Genomic DNA, 23109 nt, shown 5'->3' with positions numbered 1-23109 from the left:
CATAAGCCTGAACAACACCACAGTGTGCCAGGTCAGAGAAGCCAAGTGAAAGCTTTAACCTGCAGGCCCCATGTGCTTATAACCCCATTTCCACATGCAATGTGGAAGCAGGACTTTTAGGTCACGTGCTGGCTGCCCAACCATCTCCCACAGTGGTCTTGTAGGGACCCCAGCAGAAGAAACCATCCCTGAGAAACCCTTCTGAATCAGGGTCTGTGAGATGGGAATGATCCTTGCCTAGAAACATGAAGCTTTACAAGCACAAGCACATTTGGGCTCTTTTCCGAGCTGTCTGCACAGGGAGCAATGCTGCATCACAGTGTTTGAGGTGTGTGGTTTTGAGCCTAAAAATGGCAAACTCGAGTACAAGCACTGAAGAAGACACCTTGGAGAAGGTTAATTTGATAATTACCCTTCAAATGGGACTCAGTATCTGTTCGGGAATGGTTTTGAGGAAATCATTGCAATTACAAGATTCTCCCTTGGGATAAACTTAAAAGATGATTCTTCATTTTAGCTGATTTAATGGCAGTTGCAGAGCTACTGCTGGAGGCAGCACAGAGACAGATGCCTGGAGGAAACCCAGTCTTTTACACTAGAGGCATAGGGAAAGACGCTGTCTCACAAGCCACTGTAGCACAACTGCATGCTTGTAAACATCAGTTTATGGTCACCCATTTATCCACAAAGGCAGAACTAGGCAAAACAATAGTGATCCCTCATAGTGATTTATTAGGGACGGTTATACAGGAGAGGCCACAGTCTCAGACTTGGAGGATGAGATAAAAGAAAGCGTGATTTTCACATATATTAGCTCGTATTGGAAACCACTGAAAAATATGTAAAAGATAGCATGAAAAGTACTTTCCCTGTCTGGAAAGCTATTGCACATCAACATAGAATACAAGGGAGCACAGATTAGCATGGATGAAGAGTCAGAAAGGCACAGAATTTAGTTAACCTGTTTTTACTTTTCCTAAATGACTGGTCCCCTAGAGGTCTTACCCTCAAAGCAGATATGGAACTTGCTGTTATGTTTTACTTACACGGAGAGCATCCAGACAGAGTACATCTTGCTATCAAATCCAGGAGCTAAGCAACAAAGCCTTGTCTGCCCTAGGAAAATAGATGCTTTCTTACATCTCGTTAGTTAAAACATGCTAACCAGCATGAGGTAAAATTCTAGCAAAACAAAGCAGCTTGAAATTTTAATCCGAGCTGGGAGGTAAGAGTAAATCACTCCCCAATCTCTTCCCCACAGTATGCATCACCATGCCGTGCACGAGAAAGCTGCTCCTACTTAACACACGGTAGGTACAGCGAGCACGCACCTTTAAAGATTAATCAAGAGAAGGTCACAGTCTTTTCCTGCTATCGACTATCACTTGCCTCTTCAATGCAAGTGGGAAGCGCCCTCCTGAACAGCTTATTCAGGATTTTCATTCTCATGTGAACTTTTCATTAAAAGGGTAGTGTTTGTATTTGCAAATCAGACCTATTTATTCCATGCTAGAGATGCAGAACTACCCAGGGCAACGTCAAAAACTAGCTTCAAAGTTTCACTAGAAGTTTAAAACCTCTTTTCTGCTAATTGGCAGGGACCAAAATCCACCTCACTTAGCAGAGAATAGGAGACGTCTTCATCGGTTCTCCAAGACACTTAGATTTAACACACAGAGCTAGGCAGCAAACACTTTTAAACCATTTTCCATTTCTTCAAAACAGTATTTTTTAGGTAGTTCTAGACACAGGGACTTGCCTTTGCACCACTTTGGAAATCAGAGTGACATGAGGACAGACTAAATCTGTCTCAACTGCATGAAGCTGAAAGACTTCTTGGACTTTTATTCACTTCAATATGATCTTTTAGCATTTCCAACACCTGATTTATTAGAACATAATGTTTTTTGCAGCAGAAGGGGAAGAAAAAAGAGGAAATTTTTATCCTTAGAAGTACCCGAGATGAAGGCCGGAGTTTGTGTGTCAGGCTGAACACGCTTACCTCATCCAGCACCTAATCCGAATCCCACAGGTTTTCAAATGGGAACAACTAAACCCTTGTGGAAAACATAGGCATTAGTACTGGTAAACTTGCAACAGGCACATTTGGGTACCACTGCTGGGTCCCCACTGTCTTTGCACACTGCAGACCCCCACAGGTTCAGGTCCACGGAGCTGCTCACATTCAGTGAGCAGCCGGTCCAAATGGCTCCCGCAGGAGCTGCTTTGCCAAGAGCACGTCCCTTTGCTTGCTATTGGCAATAAATGCAATGCAACTGTAACTTCATCTCCTTCCACTGCCGCTCGACTGCTAATTAAATGATAATTACTTTTAGATGTAATATGTATAACTAACAGGCACTTAACAGGAACATGTTATTTACTTTTCTTTCTTAACATGAATATATTTTTTCTCAAGGGCAGCAAAGTGGCTGACTTTCAGTCATGTTCCTCCTCTCCACCTGGCAGAAAAATTACAGGAACAAATTTCACAGGTAAACAAATTTCTCGTTTGCTTCAGACACTACTACCAGCCCAACTCAGCAACAGGTCGTGCCTGGTTAAAGTTGGGCCTGAAGGATTGGGGATGAAGGTCTGAGCTGCTGCAGACTCCTTCAGGACCCAAACCAAGACTTAGGCAGCATGTCATGTCCTGGCCTAGGACAGGAAAGTCAGCACAACCCTATCCATTCACCAGCCTACCATGTCACAGCAAACACTCTCCTGGGGCTCTGCACTCTGCTGCTCCTCACACAGAGGCACCAAGAGGAATGAGCTCAGTGCAGAAAAACGAGCCACAACTGCTTTCTTCTCAAAGACACAGCTGGGGGAGGCTGTGGCACCACCCACATCCGCACTGATATGCACATATACAGACCAGTTTAAGCTGAGACTCTCAGAAGGGAGATGCCACACATGGGATGGTTCCATCCTGACCATGCAGCTACTTTTTGCCCTTCTATAATGAAGATACACAAAATCACAAGGAAGGCATTCATGACTAATCACACAAAACCAACAAGAGTTGCGCAAGGCAGCGCTTACACCAAAGTACTCCTTCTCAGGTTTAAAATATGCTTCAAGTAACTACTAAATGGAAAACAAACAAACAAACAAAAAAACTACAGTTCTACAGTTAATCTGTCTTTGAAAAGGTTGTGATAATATGAAGATGGGCTTTTCAATTATGAATGTGAGCATCACTCAAGAACAAACCTACCCTGTTTATGATTGAAATGGTATTCTTACTCTGAACTCTGACCACTCAAACCAAAACCCAGCAGTCAAGACAAAGCCCTCTCTTGCCATGGATCATTGCCTGTAACAAAGATGCTGCAGGCCAAAGCAATGCATCTGGGGACACACACGCAAATGAAACTGCCCCATGGACTGTCACAAGTTACAGTTAAAAAGTAATTCCCTTTTCAGCTAGGAACAGAGCGTAAGTCCCCGCCAGCTCTGCTGGTCCCTACGAAGTAATGTGAATGACAGAGCAGTGAAAGACGAATGCCATCATTACGTTGAGCCATGCTCGTGAAGGCAGGCACCCAGCACCTCTTCCACTAGACAGTTATTTTGCACAGTCACTCTCAACCCTACAATGGAACCACATCACGTACTGGCCCCAGTTTCCTTCAGACACATAGAAGTACCTCCTAAACTTAAATTCCTCCTAAGCACTAAACTAAAGGCACTATCAGAAGTCTGCATTGGCTGATGATTGAGCTCTTCACTACAAATTAGTTTTGCACAGGTCCACATTGCTTTCAGATATATTGCTGTAATGGATGCTGAAGTTAAAGATTCAGGAGACAGAAGTTATTGGGAATTTCATGGATATTTCTGCAGACAGAATTTGGGCAAACATGTTTGCTTTCACTATAGGCTGTTACTAAGAATAGGGACGTGAGTAATGGTTATTGACAGATGGAGCAGTTTCACTTTGTGGGTAAATGAGAGTGCACCGAAATAGCCCTGTAAGCACCTCAAAGAAGCTGAGTAATGCATTTATTTTGACAACTACTTGATACGAGCTGATTCGTAGGGAGGGCAACTCTCAGGTTTATCTTACCCTTCACGCATCCACAGCACAGAAGCACAATTCCTGAGAAATATAACAGATACATTTTGTGCCTCCAGCATTTAATAGTAAATGTCATTCTCATTTCTCCAGGTTTGGGGTTTATTTTAAACACTGAGCCAAGCAGATAGAAAAGAAAAATGAATATGGGAAGAACTATATCAAAATGTAAAAGCAAGGTCAGTAAAGATGATTGCCAGGTAAGGAAATTCAGAGGTGCAGAAGCAGTTTTGGATTCACCTCCATTTGGATTAGAGTAGATCTACCCAACCACAAATCAAATGTCCCGATATTTACGGAGGGATTTAACCCAACTGTCTATTTAAGGGTCAGGCAACTTAGAGCCAACAGCTTCAAAAGCAGTAATCGCATCCGGTCCCAGGTGCATTCATCACCCCAATGAAAATGTTAAGGCTCTGAGCATTTCCTCCCATAGAGGCACATCAGGTTGGGGACCACTACTTCTGATACAAGTTCTCCTTGAAAAAGTGCCAAGAAACAACACAGATCAGAGAGCCAACGATGAAATTGTTATAGTTGATCTGCTGGCAGTAGATAATCTTCAAGCTGGTGCTTACGCGTCTGATCACCCATCCCTACAAGTCCCAAAGCCCAGCATGGCACTCTAGCCTATAATATACTTCTGCTGGAATGAGGCACATTCAATCTGATTCCCCCTTAGAGCTGGTTTTCTTAAAAAAATAAATAAAAATGTATTAATTTTCTAAATGGAGAATGTGGATTCAGAGCCCTCGTGAAGCTGTTGGCAAAGCTATCAGCAAACTCCTTGGTGTCAAGAGTTCACCTTCAACATTAAAAAAAAGTACTCAAATTATGGGTTGCTCATGTGAGAAGCCAGTGCACAACATCAGCCAGCTTGCACTTCTCTGGCTGCTGATAATTAGTCAACTGTGCAAATGGGGATGAATGGGCTTAGCCACGTGTACAGTCAGCATCAGCCCAAGAAGAATTGGACCTGATGAAGAGCCAGGATTTCACTTGTACACGTAACTCAAAATGCCATGGGAGCTCATTTGAAGTCAGCATCCTCAGGAAGCAAAGGAACACAGGTCCTTTTTCCCCTTCAAAGTGTCATCCGGAGGAATAAAACGTCATTCACTGACTACACACAGCCAAACTGGAGAAGTCAGCATAAACGTTAATTTAGCTGCCCTTGCAGCTGTTTTCTTGCAGTTTGTAACCACTTTGGCAACAAGGTTCCCAAGACTGAAAGGAAGGCCAAGGAAGGCTGGCTCCTCTCCCCTGGACCCCTCCATCGCTGCAGACACACACCGCAACGCACACAGAAGTGCAGCACCCACCACGGTGCAGGTTGGGAAGAAGGGTATTCGAGGTTGTCGGTCTTCCAGCTGCAGTTTTGTAGCTTGGTGTATACAAATGCAACTGGGGGAAGAAAGGGAGCTGCCCGTGTTTTCTGGAGAATGGTGAATTTTTTACACAAGGAACCTTAAGTGCTTTGCCATTCGTGTTTTGCTAACAAAGCCTTTGTCCTACCCCGCAATGTTCCCAGCAGAAAGGCTGATTCTTTTATTTGTGTTTTGCCTAAAAGTTAAGTAGCACCAGATTCCTTGGCGGACAGGATCTGCATTTTGCCCTGGCAGACCTCCAGCACGCTGCAGGTTTTAAACAAATCAAGACTTTGTGATTGAATCCATGGTCTGGAAAAAAAATGGAGGGAGTCAATGCCAGTGTATGAACTCCTATAAAGGAAGTCAGAAAAGAACCTTTGTCAGCAGATTGTCTGAGGAATCCTGCAAATCTAAGATGAATCCAACCAAAGATCGTTGAACAAAACCAAGAGTTGCAATGAGTTCATGCTGTAACAACATGCTCCGTGCCTTCCGATCCACGCTGCTGATTCTTGGAAGACCATGTATGAAGTTAAACTGCATTTTGTAAAGTGTCTTTGCAGAGACTTCTTGTTTGTGCAAAATTATCAGTGGGAAAGGAAAAATAAGATAAATGCATGTGCTAGGAATGACTGCCACTTTCATTACATGGTGAAACAGCTATGCCCCTATGCCCTCTCCTTACAGAGTGCCACATGCCAGATGAGAAAAAAGCACTTTCAGTCCATTTGTGCTTTTAATCAGAAAACAAAGCAAAACAAAAAAACATGCCCTGATTTTAGCATTCTGAGTAAAAAAACAGAGAAAAGGAAGCAAGAGAAGTTTTAACCCCTTGGCTGTCAGACCTTTTGCTTTACCAGGTGCAGAAGGAGGCTACTGCAGTGCTAGATGGTCAATCAGAAATGGGGAGCAAACAGCAAAAACAAACTCTTCTGAAGCAGTGGGGTAACCTGTGTGCAACCTACAGGGAACATGATGTAGTGAAAAGGTTCATAGTCTGTACGTGAAAACTATCTGAACACTTCAGCATTGGTGCTACACTGAAGAACCTCTTCACCGATATCCCACTTTACCATACCACTTTAATTAAGAGGTGAAAATCTGACATTTTAACATTTAACAAACTAAACAGGGGACAGCAGGCTCTCGCTGAAGAATTTAATCTGAATTAAGAAAAGCATATTGATGGTTCACAATGTATTTTAGAGATTTTTGCCTAGCAATTTTCAAAAAGTAAAGAACGCTGTCATATAAAACACTGCATAGTGTATACACTTAAAAATTGCTCCTTTATGCTTCTAGATGTGCTGCATTAACAGAAGAAGCAGGAGTACAGCAAAAGACACCGTGGAAACAAAGTGTCCTGCTGGCAGCCATTTTAAAGAGTATCTCCCAAATTGTAATAAAAACAACACAAAAAAAAATTCTCTCAAGTAACGTTAGCATTTAGAAATTTAGTTTGGCAAAATTTGCTATTTATCTTGCACACAGTACCTACCTTTAGTAATATGTTTTCAATGAAAATCTGACAGCTAACTAAGCTCAGAGTACATATTTTCTACCGGATCAGTCCTTTGAGCAAAACCCTAAGCACGTCCTTGGCATCGACCAAGAGTAGCTCCAACAGCTTCAGATCCCTGATGTTCCATGTTTCGCTCTTACCCTGATCCAGAGCCTCAGCTTTTCACTGAGGTCAGAACAGCTCTTTATAATTAATACTCGTTAAATTGCTACCATCCACCTGAAGGTTTGTAAAAACAAACAAACTCTTAGGGGGTGGGAGTTAAGAGACAAAGTGAACACATGCACAGAGCGAGCTTCACTTCTGCAAAAACCCCAACAGTGCCACGGGATTCCAGCCCTAAATCTGGAGCCTGTTAGAACTTCCTTTATAACTCAATAATCCAGGTGACAAGAAAGAGAAGGAAAGAAAGTGCAGGACGAGGAATTATGAGAGCACAGCACTTGCTATCAGAGAGGTGCTATGATGCCAGGAGAAGGTCTGAGCTGTCTACACAGAGCCAAATAAAAGCAGCTTAGAGAAGGATGATCTGGCTTCTTAGATATGGTTAAAACCAGAAGCCCATTTCCCTCTTCCCTTGGCTCTCCTCCATACTTGAAAATACAACAAGCAAAAAAAATAAGCAGATGGCTGGTGCCACGCTGCGGCTGTCGCAACCTCTGCCTTAATCATTTCCCTGCACAAAAACCGCATCTGCGCCTGTGGGACACAGCGGTTCTGCCCTGAAGTGGCTGCAGAAGCTCCTGACACTATTTGTGACTGAGGCAATTTATTCTGGAGCTATTCTTTGGTTCCCTTGCTGGCTGTGAAGAGTTACAAGGCAGAGAGAAAGCTTGAAGTCATCTTAAAAGACTCAAATCAACCCCCAGAAATGCCGAATCCCCAAAGTGCAGGTCCATTGCTCTGTGCAAGCAGCTGAGTTTCCATCTTGTCTTTCCCCAGTGGTTTGCTGGACTAATAGAGCAGCAGACAGGGCAGAATCATCCCTCACACTAACAGAAGCTTCCCAACAAATTTTTTAGTACAATAATTTTTATCAAAGAGCTCAACTGATCAACGTATTCAATGAAAACCTCCCGTCCATTGCCCGCAGCAAATTAGCCTGGTCATACACATGCGTGCAGAGAGATCACAGGCAAATCAAGGATTTTACCCCACATCTCACCTTCCAGAACTAAAATGAAAAACCCAGCTCTCGGTTTAAACACAGCTTTTGCTGCTCTTTTGGCTTTCCGAGTGCCCCAGTGTCTCCAGGGCTGCTTTTGAACCGCACTGAGAAGATACAAGGGCCAAAACTCAGCAGTATTAGCCTGGGATTTAGAGCATCTGTGTAGTTGTTTTTTCTTCCCATTAATTTAATTTGACAGAAAATAGCAGGAAGGCTTCTGGCTCCCGTGTGGGTAAAGTGGATAAACAGCAGGAATTTTAAGGGAAGCTGAAACTAAACAGAAAAGAGAGGCCAGTGCCACGGCAAACAGCCCTTTGTGCCTCCTAACAAAGCAGAGCCTCCTTATCCCCATCCAACTCTATGTGCTCTGCATGTTATAATGAGACTATTTTCATGCCTACCACTCACCTCTTTCCGACTTACCCTTTTATTTGATTTTGACCATTCTGATTGGAAAAATAACACACAGCACTCTTCAAGGAAGGTCATCTCCCACAACGGACTCTGTAGGAGGACATCACTGCCCAGCCACCCCCAGCTCCACCCAAGCCAGACTCAAGAGCAGCAAATCCTAATCCTGCTGCTTCAGAAAAAAAATGCAATAGTGAATAATTCCTTAATGGGAAAATCTTTCTGTAGCTCTGTAGTCAGAACTGCATGAATTTAGCATCACAACTACTCTTATAGAGGAGCACTTAAAACCTTGTTTGTTATTTCCCTGAATACTTTGCAGTGTGGGCAGAGATGCTGTACAAGTTGCAGCAGGCAACACACAATGCAGAGCATCTCATTTGGTGCAGGTATTCTTAATTACAATAAGACATGTTTAAGCAACAGTTGCTGACAACACCTGATTTACACCCTGAGAAACAGCAACAAATATAAGCCCAACGTGAACGTCTCTGACCTCTCAGCAGTGTATTTGAGCACAAAATTTTCCAAGCCCCAAGGCTCCTTTATTTCTTTGGAAATATCTCTGCCAAACAGAAATGCACACAGACTTGACAGAGGCTGGAGGTCTATTCTCAATCCTGTTTTGGAAGCTCGCTGCTTCCAAGAGGGGAAGGTGCAACAGGAATTTCTCTGCCGACTGAAGCTGAGCATAGGCGTTGTAACTCTGAGATACGCCGATGCAACCAGGCAAGTCAAGCTTTCCTCCTGCACAGCACATCCCTTCACAGAGCCCTTGATACAACAAATAACAGAAATCATAACACTCATCATAACATTCCCCCCAGCCCCTCCAACAACAGGAAAACCTTGGCTCAAGAGAAGACAGTTTTGCAATTGGCTTGGAGGGGGGAAAGGTTTTTAGCCACCACCATCAGGATTTTGACAGTGGTCTGGTACCTTCATCCAAAAGCTAAGCCCCCTGTGTCTGTCCCCACCTCTTTCAGCAACAGCAGATTTTAATTAAAACAGAAACATGTAACGCAACTTCGTGTTCTCAGTTACCCAAACCCAGCAAACCTCCAGCACAAAGCGAATGGCTCTGGATCGAGCCCAGTTGAAGCGAGATCAGAGCGTGGCCAATCAGCTATATAAGGAACACATCAATTAAACACCAGCTGCTTCACCATTTATATAGTTTTATCAGCCGCCCACTTGGCCAATATAAACAATCAACAAGACACTTCTATGGGAAATGACAAATAGTCTGTGGCTAAAAGAGGTTGATGCGTTTTGAGAAGAAGCCAAAACAAATCTCTCACTGACCTCGTAAGCCTTGATCTTGAGGGACTAACCACACCGAGTCAAACAACACAGATCTGCAGAGACTCAAATGCCTCTGGGCCTACTGGGATCTTTGGTGGCTTTGTGAGAAGGTAGCATCTAGAGATATTCTACAAAACCCCCACCAGCCATTTATCAGAACAGTTTGTTTTATTTTACCCACTGCAATAATAGCCACTTGCCTGCAGCTCTATAATCTCTGTCTAAAAGTATCTTCACCTAGAAACAAACACCTTATACATAAAATCAATCAAAGACAAGTAACATGTGGACTTCATAGATAGAGATGGGTAACCCTTTGCGCAAAAGACTTTAATCCAAAAATATATTTAGTTCAACCAAACGCCTACAGCGGGAGCTACCTGCCTGGGGACTCTCACAAGCACCATGTAGTGGCTTAGCACGGATTAGAAAGAAAATGAGTGCTGGAGAGAGGACTGCCTTTGAGGTTGGGTTATTTTTCCCCACAGCAGGGAGAATAAGTCACTAGGGAGATGACCGACACAGAGGCACCCAGGATTCTGCATCCCGACTGTCCTTCCTGAGATGGCATTTTCAGAGCACCAGCCTGGGCTCAGTGCACAAGCCAGCGCATGGCTGGTTGTGCTCAGGGGATGAGCACTAAAAGCCACCACATATGGTGAGCAATCCCAGAGCCAGCCCTCAGCCTTACACGTAACCCAAAAGTGCCTGACCGCTTGCTCCATCTCAGCCCAAAGCAGCTGCTGGCAGCACGTGGCCGCTTTGAGGACACAGCTGTGACACGGCTGCTCCGGGGAAAGACCCAGTGCAGAGGACGACCCAGCCAGCACACACCTCGAGCTGCCCCCAGCCCTGAAGTAAGCGGCATCAGGTAAACCAGAGCATGGACCAAACCATCCCAAAAAGTTTCAGTCTCTACTTTAAGTATCTTTCTTTTTAAAGGATCTTAGTATTGAGCGCTGACATGTACTTACCTCCACGCAAACACTACCTTGCCATACAGCTACAGACATTCAGTTTTATTTTTTTTAATATTTTCATTTACATAAAGATGGAACGCACTGTAATACAGCACTTCAAAAAATACTTACAGCATAAGAGGTCTTTCCATCAACAAAAGAGTAGAAGAAAGGGACCCGAGAATAGCATTTATAATACCAGCATATATTTAAGGCCCACTTTTAGTAAAATTTGTATAAGGATACACCTAGAAGCTCTGAATGGTAACAATGGCACTCGTGCTTTTGGAAAATAACATCCTGCTGGACAGATAAGTGTGCGCTCCCTCCGCTTCACTGTTCCACACCTGCACTGCATCTCCTACGCCCAGGAAAGGGATTTAAAATTTCTTGGAAATTTTTGTGGAACATGAATACTGCCAGCAAATTACTAACACTTCTTCATGTTACTTCTTCCACCACCACGTCAGTTTTGCATTCCCAAGCAACAAAGAAAAAAAGGAAAAATTGGTAAGACAAGCGCAATGTTCCAAAGTGAACTGGAGGACTAAAAGTTCCAGCAGGGAAGAGTTTACCTGCTATTTTTTACAGAGAAGAGATTACAAGGCAGGAATGTAGTAAAGGGAACTACACAAAGAAAATGTTACCAGAAATGTAAGTGATGCTGGGCACGCGGTTCCACACAAGACAAGGAAAAGCCGAATATTTAGCATGTCTGAAGCATAGGTTCAGTGGCCCATTTTCAACATAGGCACAAATTGTGCTAAATCTGGCATCACTTGCAGCACAAGGTGGGAGAAGAACCACCCGCTGGGCTTGCCTTACGCACTCATTTTTCACATGTACTTTCTGTCACCCACTGGCAGAGGCAGAACACTAAGCTGGAGGGAATTTTCATTACATTAAATATGGTTATTTTTACAAAACTCCACAGATAGAAAAATGAATTGCCTAAACTATTTTTTAGCTGTCATAGTTCTCACATGATCCTCAATGCCCCAACAATCAATACATTCCTTATTACAACAGGTCATAAAGAGACAGAGGGAACACATATTCCAATATTGTTTTCTTGGAAAGGAACTTCCCTTCAGTCTTTATTAAATGCAACATTTTAGCAAAAAACCTGGCATCAAACTTTTGACTTCTGACATTTCCAACCAGTACAAGATTTCTGTGCTACTCCATGCATGAGTGATCTAAAAAGAAAGCACATTGCAGATGAACTGGCAATCTGCAAAAGGAATTTCATAAACGTTCATGAGATTTATTCAGGAGTGCAATGCTACCCCAATGACACACATTATTTCTGCTTTCTTTTGATACCATTTCCCATTACGTGTGAATTAACACAGCAGCAATAACTCCAGCATGCTAGTTAAAAGCTAGATCCTGTCAAGAATTTGAGCTTAACTAGGCAAAATTTTCAAAATAATTCAACTTCACTGAAGGCCCCCCATCTGAGGCAGGCTGTATGCAGAGTCACATAGATCCAACACATTTACATCTTTGGAAAAGAGTCCACCATTCCCCCGCCAGTGCAGAATCACATAAAGACAAACCAAATTTGAGTCCCAGGATTAACAGGAAATATTATTCAAAGCATGGGCAACTGCCAACATGACTATATAAAACTGCCTGCTCCAGACATTTGACCTAAAAATCACATCTGTCTTCTTAGCGGATATATACAGTACACTGCGTTTGTGGGACCAAAAATTTCATGCTTGCCACACTGTGCTTGGAACAGATGCTTGACAAAACTCCAGGGATATAAATAGGGCAATCATTTACTAAGGCCATATGTTGGAAGCATGTAAGATGTACTTGCTTAACTGAAAAGCCTTCAAATAATGGTAATGATAATAATAGGACTGAACAGATCTCAGATCTAATCTCAGATTATTTGGAGCTTTTTGATTTGGAGCATTATTTGCTACAAACTGAAATAACCTCTAAATAACATTCTTCTGCCCCACCTCTGGCAAACATCTGTGTTACTGATGGGCAGCTGTGGGGGCTGACAGAGGGCCCAGAGGGCCCTGAGGAGAAGGGGCCTTGGAAACAACTCTCATTTTATCCTAGCAAGACAGACATCCTCACTGCATAGAGCTGTCTCAGACTGATTGAAGACCCCACAAACACAGCCCCAAGTACCTCTGACCACTCCTCCCAAAACCCCTTGCTTTTTAACACCAAGGACACTTCCCCAGCAAATTCCACGCCAGGTGGAGCAGAGGCTGTGGAGAAGACCTGCTAACAGCATCCTATGCCTCCAAGGCACTTACCAAGACAACGGAGCCAGGCTCTTTCACTCCACCTCCCAAAGCCTGACACTGGAAGTTACCATGATTAAATACGCAGCTCTTCAAAGAGCTCCATCTAGATACTGCTTGCTAATGCAACAGGATGTGTTACAGACAGATTTCTTTGTTATTTCCTGGGTAGAATCCCCTTCCACTTCAGTAGCCTTCATATTTTGATGTTTCTAATTTCACTGTTATGTTTTTTGGAACATTAAATATTTCCTGGTTTGGGTTTTTAATATATGGGAAATTATGCGCGCCATATGCGAGGGGGAGCAAAACGCGCTGACTGCGCAAGTGGGTGGAAAAGTCCAGGGGGGATAGCAGCAGAAGGAAGGGAAGACACTGCATTATATATTAGTGCTTCAAAGTTGCTGAGCAAAGGAGGAAGGTTATGGTAGCCAGGTTTGAGATACACCCTTCCTCCATCACTCTAGTCCCCAACGGCAAAGGAGAGAGAAGTGCAAGCCTGATGACCAAATGTGAAACATATGGTGAATAATTCAGAACTCATCCATTTTTCTGATGAAACTTCAGGAAAGAGATAGATACATCAGCATTTGACTGATAATTATTAGTGCTGAAAGGGACAAATACTGCAAGGTGCCCGTTATCAGCAAATTTGTGAGACCTGTCCACAGAGCTGAATCTCACAGGTGAGGAGGATGCTCGGTTCGTTTTGTCCATCAGCATCCCGGCTCAACTGCTGGGAGAGTTTAGCTCTCCTTGTTCTTGTCAAGATGCATTTTCAACTTCACTGCCTCACTTATTTCCCCTCTCTTGTTTCAGAGGCTGAATATTCAGCAGCATGCAAAGAAAGACTCACGTTGGGTGAGAACATGTTCATTTTGGTAAGAAAACAACGAGACCCAGCCTGAAACTTCAGAGCAGGAGTAGTCGCCTATAGAGGATTTGTTCACTGAAACTGTCAGTGCTCCCAGACAAACCCACCAAACGCTTGGCCTTCACGAACTATTGCAAATGTTCTCATTTACATTGAACGGATTATTGTATTTTACAAAGTCTTAGTTCACAATGAATAGCAATCGTATCCTAAAACCTCAATTGACGCATTGAAGCAAGTTACTTAACAGTGCTTAGAGGTCTTCAGAACCAAAAGACAAACTTCAAAGGCGACCTAGATGCCTACAATCCTGAATATCATCAATCTGGGGCAGATCCCTTCCTTTCTCTTACTGCTGTGAGGAATGAGGAAAATGGTTCTGCAATCCCATTAGCCTTCCCAATTTTGCAGGAAAGGTTCATTGTTAACAGCAAGGCATTACCACCATAAGGTAATTAAGCTGGTCAACTGTTCATTCTCAGCAATGCAGCTCTTTTACTGAAGTATGTTAAGGTATACCAGCAGCAAGCTGGATTTTCAGGTTTCTTCCCTGCTGATTTTTTTTTTGTGCTTTTGGGCTTGGGCCCTGATATAACAAATGCAACAGCCACCATACCCAGTTCTGCAGCCAGGAACCTCCCAAGAGCTCGCAGTGGTGACAGCAAGGCCTCCTGTGTCCTTAGGGCCAAGAAAATCTCCCAGACATGGGACCCCCACATTCACCTCATCCTCCCAAGCCCTTGAAAGCCACTCTTAAATCCTAAAGTGGTGTTCATCCAAGGGCTGGTCACAGGTGTGCTGGGGTCAACTCCACACCTTTGACTTTCGAGCCATTACAGGCTTATCCCACCCACAATCTACAGTTAGTAATTAGGACATTTATTCCAAAGTTGTCCTGAAGAAAGAGGCTTTCCAGAAAGGCAGCATTGTTTTTCTCCATCTTCCCAAAGGCATGCTATGTTTGTGGCTGTCCCAACAGCCTTGATTTGAATGAAATCAATACAAACTCTCTGCATTTGGCCACAACTTCTTAACACCTCTCCCCTCCACAAGTGAACACCATTAGTGACTCGGGGACAAAAGATGTAAAACACCACCCTTCTTGTGTACCTTCCCTGTGCATTTACATGTGTTTTACAGCCAGCTGCTGCCAGATGAGAAAAATAACCCACCTGTTACCTCTGCATCTCCTCTGCTAGCAGCAGTGCAGACTTCAGCTCTGTGAAACCGCCTATGGGACCCCTGGGTTGGCTCAGGGCACGACAGCCCCAGGGAACTGGCTCCGGGATGAGAGGGATGTTCTTATTTGTGAAGTCACACCAGCAGTGGTGGTGTCAGCCAAGGAAAAGTGTCACCACTTACTGATAGTCCTGAGCATTTTTTGACTATCCAGCTCCTGCCTGCATCACCATGTGGAGCTGCTAGGAAGACACATCACGCCCTGGCAGATTTTTCATGGAATGATGTATATCACAATGCACTTTTTCCCAACACGATCATTTGTTCTTTTCCTACTGTGCACACACTGCCTTGCAAAATAGACAGATACAGTAAATAAATGTGCTGAGAGATGATATAAATTAGCGTTTTGCCCCCAGGGTACAAGCCCCTGACTCTGTTCCTGTCTTCCTTACAGTCTGATCTGTGCCCTTGGGAAGCCACTTATGCTTCCTATGCTTCACTCTACCTGTGCACATCCTTCTCTAGCTATTCAGTCTTCAAGGCTTTGCAACAAGGATCACAGCTGCCACGTATTTGGTCCACGCCTATTACAAGCTTAATCTTGTTTGCCATCTCTGTGAGAATTACTGTGATACAGAGAAAAAGCACCCACCATAGTTTCAACAGGTCAAGGAAAGAATGACCAGGCCATGCATTATAAATAAGAGTTAACTCTGAAAACCTCTCCCCACCCCCAGAGGAGAGAAAAAAATATCTCACTGACCAGAATGAGATTCAGCTGGTCAAGCTGACAATAAAGGCTTGCAGTTCCATCCGTAAATTAAACTGACGTGGTCACAGCCGATATGATACTTTTATGAACCATCTGCTACTGGCTTAAATTTGCTGTTAGATGCGGTTAACGTTTGCGGTTATTAAACTTTGTCATTTTAAGACAGTTTCATGTTATTATAAATTAATTTTAGCTCGTATGACTCATGCTGCTGTTAGCAGGATGCTTCTTTGAGACAGAAAAGATAGCCCAGCCAGCCCCTCCGCATCCTACTGCCTCCATCCTCTTCCACCTTGTTCTCCATCACGTCTAACAGCAAACAGGTTTTACCATCTGCCGGTTAAACCTAATAAGCCAGACCCTGGGGTGGAAAAACCCCTTTTTCATCAGCTGGAAATCTAACACACAGTGTTTTCCACAAAGATCACTTACAGCAGCTAATACTTTGCATGACTTTTGAAAGAGTGTTTGCAATTAATTACTATTCCCTTGCCTTTTTTGCCTCTCCCACTAAGAGACCAGAAAGAAAATCTCTCCTTCATAAACCACAGGACACAAACCAAGCAGGATATTTAATGGGCCACTATAGTTATATACAGGGAAGACTCTTCTTTTCAGGGAGCATCCTTGATGTTGGATGTTAATGAGAGAAAATCTTTCTGAGCGGAAGAGCTCTTCAGAGATTTTAAATATCTCTATTTCTTGGGATTTTAGAACTCAATCAACATTTTGCATCTACAAGGGATGAAAGAAGAACTCTTGGGAGCTCTGCAATCCGAATTCCAGCTTCCCGCTACCATGCCCTGTCCTCTTAGAAATATTTCTGTAGGGCAACCACAGGGGCAAAATGCAGGTGGTGCTGCAATTCATGATCCAAATTCTCTGTCATACTTTAGCATCACAATCTTTTGTACTCACAAAGGATGTCACACTGACTTTCCTCAGCTACCTTTCCTACACGCAACAGAGTAAAGCGGGGCACAGCATCCTTCACCTTTATCATCTGGATGGAAATGAGAACAGAATGGCCATTCAATTTTTAGGCTGCAGGATGAGGATGGTGATCATCTTGTTGAAGCCACCTCCCAAATATGGAGTCACTAGAAAAATAGAGCTGAAAAAAAAATCATTCTGCAGAGGTAATTAATAAGCTGCACAATAATACAAGTTCACAGCTGGAATTAAGCTTGTCATATGGAAGACCTTCAGAATTAATTTTTGAAGTTTAGCCTGAAATGGAACACTAGGGATTATTAGGGATTTCTCATTGCTTCTCCCCTGTATTCTGCAAGGAACAAGGGTAGAGTCCAGATCACAACATCCAGGTGTGGGAAAGGGTTGTGTCAAGGAGTCTCTTCACACGGGGCTCTCTACAGGCCTTCCAGTGCTGGGTGGTGCAGGCAGCTGACACAGTCAGTATACGCACATCAATTCTCCCCTTCCAGCTAATGTCACTAGCTGATTAACTTGAAGGCAAGCTCTGCCCTACTTCCCAGCGCCGCAGCACGGGCACAGACCTGCAACCAGAAATCGGAACCCACCCAGTTGGTAATGCCATCATTTGGACTTGCGCCCTACCGATGTTATTGTCCTATTGTAATAGCAGCCTGCCACCACACCAAGTGTGTCTCCATGGGTTATCGCAGGGACACACGTGCCCACTCCATCCCTGCCCTGAGTTCAGGCTGCACATCCTACTGCTGGCTCTGGAGCTGATGAGCTCCATGGCTCTGCGCTAAACCCATTGCAGAGTTTTCAGCTGGCTCAAAGCACAAAACGAGCAAACTTGCCCCTGCCCACTGCACTGGCCACGTTTCTCCAAACTAGTGGGACAGCTCCCGGTACCCATGGTGTATCATTAGCTGAGGGGTAACTGCAAACAAAAAGGCTAAAGCAAAGTGCTTTCAGAGGACAAGCATGCTGCCGCTCAGAGCCAGGCCCGGAACTCTTGTTTATTCTAAGCCACAAATCACAAGAGGCTGCTCAGGGAAAAAAAAATAAAAAAATAAAAAATAAATGAAGGTTATTTTCCATTTGCTTGTACACAGCAAGAAAGATAATGCCAGTTTGCTTTAGAATAAAAATGCCACTAGTTATTTATCCAGGTGAAGAATTAGGTATACTGCACTAGCTAGCAAAAGCTCAATGAAAAAGTAAATCCTTAGGATGGAGTGCACGGGGCAAAAAAAGATTAATTGATTTGTGACTACAAGGAGGTTTATTCAGAACCGTATTTATCACTACAGTGTTTTTGAATTCAGTAGAACCTCTACTCAATTTTCTTCTGCAGCCTTTCTTTGCTGCTAAAGGAAATATATCAGCAAGAAAAGAGAAATGACACTTAATTTTTAGGAGCATCACTTTGCTTCAGAAAATAAACTAGGCTCCAGAGCTGCAGTTCTAGGATATCTGCCCACCATTCACACCCAGGTGGGATTAGGCAAAAACTGAGCATTTTTCAGCTAACTAAAATGAGAGCATCATCACCACGGTGGAGGAAATGAAGATTTATGTTCTGATTTTACTCACTTTTACCTCACAGTGTTGAGGTTGATGAGTTGCTTGGAGTAGAAGATGGAGGAAAAAATGAGAGATGTACGTGCTCTCTGCACTAGCTTTGCTCTTGCTACCACTTCTGCAGCAAGAGTGTCTATAAGCCAGGAGACAAGCTGTACCCACAGATTTTGCAGACTTCAACTCAAAGGCACAGTTGAGATGCTGTCTGGGGGCTGTGCTACGCCACAGGGTCTCACCCTGCTGAGAAGTTACTGAAATTTCAACAAAACAGACATTTCAAAAGACAAACCTGTGATATTTCACTGCCAGTTGTATTACTGATTGAAAACACACCAATTTATCCTGCTTGGAGTTCAGCACCTGTTCACAGACTTCAGCACTGTTGCCTTCTACTCCTCTTGCTCCAGAATAAGCAACCAGCACATGCCTTGAAACCACTTTGCAAGCACATACGAACCGTGGGGTTGTTACACCCATACCACAGACAAACTGTGATGCCAGAAAGAGAGAGAGCTAACCCAAACCAGGCACAACCAGAGCTGGTGAACCCTGCTGGATTCTGGTTTCCAATCTTCTGATTTTCTGTCATTCCAATAGATTTTTGCTTCAAGTATGCATTTGCTTGTATTTAGCCACTATGGCAAATGGGACTGCTTTAAAGTATAGAGAGATTTCAATACTATACAGACAAGTTAATCATTTATTTCTTTGCTTCTTATTTCAGAAGCCTGAATTATACCATAATTACCTGAAGAGAGGCTATAAAGACCCAAGATGTTTGTCCAGCAGCCTTACTCATTTTTGCATGGTAAAGAAAGTACTCCTTCCCCCCCAGTCAGAAAAATAAGAAAAATACCCTTGAGTGCTTCATCCCATTTTACAATAAGCGATGTGCTAGTTCACACAACAGTGAGCAATTTAATTCCCAATTAAAGGATTAGATCAAACAATAATTCTGGACCATTTGGCATCCTGCAAGCTACTTGGAAAGAAACAGGCACATTTCTGCAACTGCAAGAAACTCACCTGAGGCCTCCTTCATGGGCTAAAAGAAAACACAGGCTAAAGCAATAAAAACAAGCAGAAAGAAACTGGGCTGCCAAAGGCTTGGAAGGCCTGAACTGTGGGAAATGGCGGTGCCTTGCGCAGGAGCTGACTATCTCAAGAACACACATAGAAGAAAACCCAAACCCAAGGCCGTGCAAGCAAAGAACCAGTGAAGTTACAGATCTTCTCAGCCAAATAATTCTTTACAAATAAAGAACATGTCACCCAGTTTAAAAGCAACACCTTTGGCTCAGTGCATCGTGAGGGCTGGCCAATGGCAGGAGCCAGCACTTGTGCCCCAAGGGCCTGCAGAGGAGGCCCCGCTCATCACCATGGCCAGGCCAGGCCAGGCGGCCCTGCTGCCAGGCCTTTGTCTAACCCCCGGCCTCGAGGCAGGAAGGAGATGGCATGAAGCAGCACGTGAGAGCCATGAAGCCCTCCTTCAGCTTCCCTTTTGCAGCAAAGCGGTTACGACTCAAAACGTTTACCTATTAAGCTGTCTCTGCACAGTCCCAGACGTGTCTTGCTGCAAACATTTGAAGACATTTCTCCTTAATTCCTGGTCTTCCCTGAGCCTTCTGGAAAATGAGCCACGACACACGAGGCATTTGTGATGCACCGCAACTATGACACCGGTTGTATTTCCATGGCAACTCTTCCCCGCTCCCCTCAACTTATAGATATGCATTCCCTGCAGAGTTCGGCTGCAGCCACAGATCATTATATTTAATCTGAACAAGTCTGTACCTGAGTTGACTTCTATTTCATGAAACTGCATAAGAAATTAAATTTCACTCACTATTTACTTCTCTTATATCCCAGCGTCATTACTTGCCGCGCTGTGCTGTTACTTGTTGGCATTTTGCATCACTACATAATGATCCAATATCAGATAATGTTAAGATGCAAAAAAACACTCAAAACACCAGACAGCAATTTTCTGCTCAGTTTCCCAATTTAACCTGAATTGATACTACATTGTAAGTTTGGATGAGGTTCAGGGACTACTCTAATTATAATAGCATCTTGGGCAGCAGCAGTCACTTGCATCCTGCCTTTTTGATACTGGCCTTGATAGTGCAATTAAGAGGCAAAAGGGAGAGCTCGTTTCCAAGATTTGTCCTAATGAAGAGTAAGAGGCCCCAGTGCTAAACCTTGTCATTTTATCAGATTGCTGCCTCCAGCCCAATATAGCCCTGAACTCCAATCAAATTCATTATGTTTTATCAATATCTGCTTCAAACGGACGTGTTTAGCTTCCTCTTCCAAGACTAAAATGCAGTTTGATCATAAGCACACCTGGCAGGATGCAACATTCACTGTCTCTTTGCACCTCCTGCAAAGCTTATTCAGCTTACAAGTTGAAAAATGTTTTTTCCTCTCTCCCAACCACTAGCACTGCAGATCTCTTCCAGTTGAGTCAGTTCTGTTCTCTTTCATCCCTAGAGGCCACCAAGAAGAGACACTCAGCAGGTTACGCATGATGGCAGCAACCCAGCACGCCTTGCTGGATTCACCTCCTTGCCCCAAGGATACCAGTAGACAACAGCAAAGAGCGTGGATGTAACCAAAAAAAGGTTTTTTTTCTTGCTGTCAGACCACAGAACCAGCTGGAGAACGTACCTACCCTGCTGGGCATTACCCCTCAGCATGGGGAGCTTCTTCCTCCAGCATCGCTGAGAGCTCGGCCTATTGAGGAGCAGATAGGATTTTCCTAACCAAGCACAGCTTTCTCCACTCCCCATTATCCCCTTTTTCCCCCTAAAATGTAGCTCAGAATATAGCCAACTGCTATTGTCAAAGCCCGTATCCCTGCGCACCAAGCACACACACAGCCCTGCTGCTTATGTGGGGCTGGATTCAAATGTTACTTACATTAACAACTCACATAGTGCCTGATAACAACTCAGGGTAAACATTTCCTGAAGAAAAAATGTAAGTTTTTTCCTCCTCTCTGGGAAGCCACTGTAAAGAGCTGTCTTATGTAGAAATGGCCAAATGAAAGATGAGAGCGGGTGGGGGCTGGCACATGGGAAGATAACATATTCAAAACAGAATGATTTAACATTTTATGCAGCCTTCGTCTGCACTCAGCTGGCGTCCATTTCTGTATCTGCAATAACCCTTTTTATTTGATACCTGCAGACAGTAGCTTCCGCATTTTAGCCAAGCCTATAAAGATAACAGAAAATACACCAATCACACTCGGTTATAACTGGCCATTTTGCAGCAATGAAGCCTAAATGAGATAGATTCCAGGATGAAACAAAAATGAAATAAAACCAGGATTTCCAGTCTAAGATATGTTATTTCTTTGATGCAATCAGAGACACATCTTACATCTCTCTCCAGAAACAGTTCTCCATGTCCACAGAAGATGCAAGTGACAGGCAAAAACAAATCCATTTGGAAAACATGTAACTTTAAATTGATGTATTCAAACAAACCCTGCAACGTTATTTTGTCATATGTCATCCTCAAGCAAGGCAATGCATGGCAGTGTACGGTTAGGACTATTGCCCATGCAGATACAACTTTGTGTTCCAGTCATTTATCAGATACAAGGCAATCTGAGAGTTTGAATCATGAATGTCCCCATCACAAGTGCAGTCAAGTGCTAAACCCCAACCAGCACATGGGACCGTATTTAGATTTTAAGCACACCGCATATTACCAATTACTGAGGACAGTCAAGAAAAAACTCTTTTGGAAGGGGAAGGGAAAAGCAATATTTTAGCATTTGCTTTTATTCTGCTCTAGATACAATGGGATTTTTTTATTTTATTTTATTATTTTTTTTTACTACTGGCGGGGAGGAAAAGGACCAAAAGATGACCCTAACCTAAAGCACACATGCTGAGTATCTTGCTGTTCAGGATATTCAACCAAGACATCAAAAAGTCAAAGCAGCAGCTGAATTCAGGGCTTCCCTGCCAGGGGTGTGCATCCTCACCACAGCAGCAGGGCTACTGCATTTTGCTTTCAACCCCTTCTCATGTTTGATAAATTATACAGATTAGAATAGCTTTAACCAAAAGGCCTGGAAGCATATCCCAAAACGCTAAACAGTGACCTAGGACTGCACAGGCTTTGGTTTCCCATTTTTCAGGTCAATGCTCTGAACTAAACCAGGCTGCATCTTGCTGCCAGTTAGGACATGTCACACAGCTCTCAAAAAACAAAACCAAAAGCCCCAGGCAGGTCTGGCCATGACTGCTACAGTGCCACCACAATCTCATTTTTGAAAAAACGGCAAAAAGGAACTCAATGCAATCCTTTCCCACCTGTGCTCCAGAGAAGCTCTCCTGGGTCCCACTTTAAGTGCTGAGGGCAAGTGCATCACCAGCTCCTTGATGGGGCACCAAACCTGGGTTTCCAACTTCAGCTCCCTTTTTGTTTCATCTCTGCAGTTTGCCTTTAATAAATCATTTTCCTTTAAAATAAACTGCTCCATTGCGGTGTTCACTCATGCACAGGAAATTAAAACGTGTTATAAAAGTAATTTATGCACCCTGTTGGCCACAGTGCCTGTGGAATATGCCTCCCTGGACACATACGCAGAAAGCATTTGCACATGTTTGATCTGAGTTTTGCTAAACAGTGCTAGAAATAGCTGTAAAGTTTT

General features: G+C 43.5%; 1 protein-coding gene across 4 annotated transcripts in view; it reads right to left on the bottom strand.

Annotated features, from left to right (window-relative positions):
* Nucleotides 1–23109, bottom strand: part of GALNT17 (polypeptide N-acetylgalactosaminyltransferase 17) — a 211656-nt gene that overhangs the window by 84710 nt on the left and 103837 nt on the right. Inside the window, exon 1 of one of the 4 annotated variants that reach the window (XM_072026183.1) lies at nucleotides 19973–20220. The exons of 2 other annotated variants lie outside the window; for them this stretch is intronic. In XM_072026183.1, the coding sequence (XP_071882284.1) occupies nucleotides 19973–20205 (233 nt within the window). In that variant the 5' untranslated portion in view covers nucleotides 20206–20220. Of the gene's footprint in view, nucleotides 1–15138; nucleotides 15275–19972; nucleotides 20221–23109 lie in introns of those variants that run through there. One more of the 4 variants, XM_072026184.1, reaches the window with a different exon arrangement.

This window comes from Anas platyrhynchos, chromosome 20 (assembly GCF_047663525.1).
Source record: "Anas platyrhynchos isolate ZD024472 breed Pekin duck chromosome 20, IASCAAS_PekinDuck_T2T, whole genome shotgun sequence".
NCBI lineage: Eukaryota > Metazoa > Chordata > Aves > Anseriformes > Anatidae > Anas > Anas platyrhynchos.
This window is presented reverse-complemented; position numbering and strand designations above follow the sequence as displayed.